This window comes from Sinocyclocheilus rhinocerous, unplaced genomic scaffold (assembly GCF_001515625.1).
Source record: "Sinocyclocheilus rhinocerous isolate Xijiao unplaced genomic scaffold, SAMN03320098_v1.1 scaffold2653, whole genome shotgun sequence".
Lineage (NCBI taxonomy): Eukaryota > Metazoa > Chordata > Actinopteri > Cypriniformes > Cyprinidae > Sinocyclocheilus > Sinocyclocheilus rhinocerous.
Window position 1 is genome coordinate 294,116 of NW_015664693.1, and position 3,884 is coordinate 297,999.

General features: G+C 36.9%; 1 protein-coding gene across 1 annotated transcript in view; it reads right to left on the reverse strand.

Annotated features, from left to right (window-relative positions):
• LOC107730377 (AT-rich interactive domain-containing protein 4B) overlaps positions 1-3,884 on the reverse strand; it is a 93,322-nt gene that overhangs the window by 4,283 nt on the left and 85,155 nt on the right. Inside the window, exons 20-21 of the mRNA XM_016541199.1 lie at positions 2,296-3,311; positions 1,737-1,828 (exon numbers count right to left, since the gene is read on the reverse strand). Coding sequence (XP_016396685.1) covers positions 1,737-1,828; positions 2,296-3,311 — 1,108 coding nt within the window. The remainder of the gene's footprint in view (positions 1-1,736; positions 1,829-2,295; positions 3,312-3,884) is intronic.

Below are 3,884 nucleotides of genomic sequence, written 5' to 3' on the forward strand. Positions count from 1 at the left end.
AAAGAATAGAGCAAGCTAGTGTTAGAGGCCTTTTTTGCTTTTGTTAATTGTATAATAAATAAAAAGAAAACAAATAGATAGAATACAAAAAGAATAGAGAAGCTAGGGTTAGTTTTTTTTTTTTAAAGAAAACAAGCAGTTAGTAAATGAATAGAGTGCAAGTCTAAAAGGGGCAAGTTATATTTGCCTTTATAATCACATAAAATTGTATTATACTGAATAAAAAACAAAAACAAACTATGCTCGAGTTTGATTTAAATAAATCTTCAATATGTGTGAAAGCAAAGCACTTATGCAGGGCTTCCCAAACTGGGTTTGTGCTAATAGTAATTATTAATTAAAGCTAATAATAAATAATTATTCAATAATTAAACTATTAATAATTTTTACATTTTATAATTTTAATAATTGTACTAAAATGCAATAATAATTCATAAAGAAATAATATTTTACATAATACATTTAATAATTTAATATGTAATAATAATTTAATTCTAATAATTTATTAATATTTATAAATAAAATAAGTGATAAATAAAACAAAAACAGATCAAATAGTTTAATTGTTGTTCTATTTTATTTGTTGTTCAATTATTGAAATAATAAATTAAAACCACAGCTGGTACTTAAAGTCAATATTTTAGGTCAAACTCAATGGACTTCCTTCAGTTTTCAGGAACCACACTTTCTATCAATGCAGTGAAAGTGGAAAAACTGTAGATTATATTATTAGTGTATTAAAAAATCATATCAATTAGGGCTGCACGATTTTGGGAAAAGAAAAAAATAAGATTGCGATTAAATATGCAATCAAAATTAGGGTCAGATTTACAAATTTTCAGGTTTGCTGCACTTGTTTGTAGGCTAAATAATAATAATAAGTACCACTACTACCACATAAAAATATAAAAGTGACTAAATAAATTAGTAAATGCTATTATAGTAGTATTTCACTGCAAAAAAAAAAAAAAAAAAAAGTTACATTACAATTGTGAAATTCATTTACAAACTTTTTTTTCAGCTTCATTTTCAAACATTAAACCATCAAACTTTCATTTTGATGAAAAAAACAAACAAACAAAAAACAAAACAAAGGGAGTCCTTAAACCTTCCCTTTTTTTGATAAGCACTTCTTATTACAGGTATGGGAAGATTATTGGCGCATGTTACGTTTCCAAATAATGCAGCCCTAATATTAATATTACATTACAATAATCTAACCAAAACACAGTGTGAGAGAAAAGGGTGCTGAGAGTTCACATTCATGTTCAGATTCAGTGTGAATGCAAAGAGAACTAGACTCGTACTCCACACAGCTTATATCTGGGTCAACTGAAAGTGGTTTGAGAGGACTTCAGTGTAAGAAAACCAAACCTTAGGTATCTGTTTTTACTGAGTGTGAGCAAACCATAACTTCATTTGGAAACAAAAGCCATCACTTAAAGTGAGTTACTGAAGTCACTGAACTCCTCCAACTTTTCATCACAGCTGATTTACAGAACGATGCTACACTGCTGCAATACACACTCGAAACGCTAAAGAAATGGATGTGCAAAGACACTTGAACACGCTCACATCTCTGCAGGAATAAAAGACTGGAAGGACTAGAGAAGGACTGAATTACACAGGAACTGCTTTTTGTAGAAATAAAGCTCTTGAGCAATTGTGCTGAAGCTTATCAACGCTCCACTGACATCTATGAAAAAACTCTTCAAGCAGATGTCGATTTCTGTTACCTGGTTTGCGGTTCTTCTTGGGATGTAAGCTCAGGTTTTTATGACTGCGCTTGTGTTTCTTTGATGCTTGTATGTCGATTAATTGCACAGCCCTAAGTGAAGTATACTTTGGGCTTCAGAAACATGCATATGATGTAGGCCAGTGGTACTCAGGCTCCCTCTAGTGGTACGCAGAGGAATCACTAAATTAAATATAAATTAATGTTAAAACACAATACATTTCAATTTAATCTTTATTTATTTATTTCTTTACATTTGAGTACGGTACAGTTTTTATTTAACTTTTAGGTCATTTTAATTTAATCATTATTTAAGTTTTTTATTTACCTGTATGTAAGCACAGTGCAGTGTTAATATTCAAACTGTGTATTTACAATGTTAAAGTGGCTGACAACAACAAATATTCGTTTTTTTAACTGTGCAGAGCTGTATCTGAATAGTTAGACCTACTACGATGTATTTTAATGTTGGTCATTATGGTGGTACTTGGAGAGCCAAATATTTTCTGAGGTGGTACTTGGCATAAAACGTTTGAAACCACTGATGTAGGCGACGGTACGTACCTTTATTTTTCTGCTCGGTCTCCTGCTGGCTGCAGTTGCTTAGCGTGAGGCTACAGTTGCTGTTACTGTTGCACGACAGGTTTCCATCGAAGGCCTTGGAAGGGGAACCTGCCCCCTCTTCTTGAGTAATCTCCTGGATTTCTCCACCCAAGCTCTCCACCTCCACCGTGCTGCTGTCGGACTCGCTGTGCCCCCCGGCCTGCTCCTCCATCAGAGCTCCTGTCGGTGAAGAGACGGCTGGAGGACTGGCGGGCGGCGACGGCACTCGGACCTCGGCGGGCGACTCCGGCGTAGTCGGAGGAGTGTTGAGGACCGAATTGGTGCCGCTGCTCGGATGCTCCTGCAGCTTGTCCTCGGCGATCTCCTCGTCCCGGGAGGGTTCGATGCAGGGCTCGTCCGGAGCCGTTACGGTGGGCGGAGGTGAGTTGGCCGCCTCGGTATCCGAGTCCGAAAACAGCTCCTTTAGGGTCTTCTTGGGCCACTGAACTTGGATACTGGACCACACGTCCTTCTGGCCTTTGGTACGACAGCCAGGCGACCTTTCTTCAATCCCTGTGGATATTTTGGCTCTTTTCTCCGGGATCTCCCAGAATCCCGAACGCCCGCTTTTATTCTTCTCCTTCACTCCGTTGTATTTCTTTGAAGGCGAGCCCTTGGTTTTGGGATTTCCTCTTGGTTCTTCCTTGGTTTGTGGTTCTGTTGGAGGATCTGCTTCGTCTTCAGAGCTGCTACACGATTGAGCGCCTCTATCCTCCACCGGGCCTCGTTCTTCTAACTTTTTGGCCGAACTACTTGGCAGCCAATCGCCTCCTCTGCTGCTTCTAGTTTTGCCTTTCACTGGGCTTTTCAAAGCGCGTTCACCTTGACCTTGTGCCTTTTTTCTTCTGCCGCCAGAACCTTCGAGCTCCACCTCAAATTGGCCCTTTCTCTTGCCCGTTTCTAGGACGTTCGGCTCCTCGTCCGCAACCACGGGAGCTTTGAAGGCTTCAGACGGGCTTCCGCTCTCCCAGTGCTGTGGCGTAAGCGGGCGCTCTTCAGAAATCATTCTAATATGCTGATTTGCTGCTCAAGAAAATATTTGTCATTTATTATTATCATTTATTATTATCAGTGTTGAAAACAGTTGTGCTGATTCATATTTTTTGTGGAAATCATGATACATTTTCCTGGACTCTGATGAATAGAAAGTTTACTTGAAATCAAAATATTTTGCAACTTTATAAATGTCTTTACATTCACTTGATCAATTATGCGTCCTTGCAGAATAAAAGTATTAATTTTCCCAAAAAATTATCTTACATAAAGAATCTTACATGTCATGTCTTTAGCGTCAGTCATAATTAATTTAAAGCATCCTTGCTTATTTAAAGTATTAATTTCTTTAAAAAAAATGACTGAATGGAACGGAATTGAATGGTGGTGTAAATAGGCAAAAAATAAATAAATAAATAAACAAATAAATGAGACTTTTCAAAAAAAAAAAATTTCAAGTTTAAAAATTGCTTAATATTACCAAGATTTCCATGATTGTGGGAACCCTGTAGTAAACAAGTACGCTAAAAGGTGAAGTGTGCCATTTCTTTCT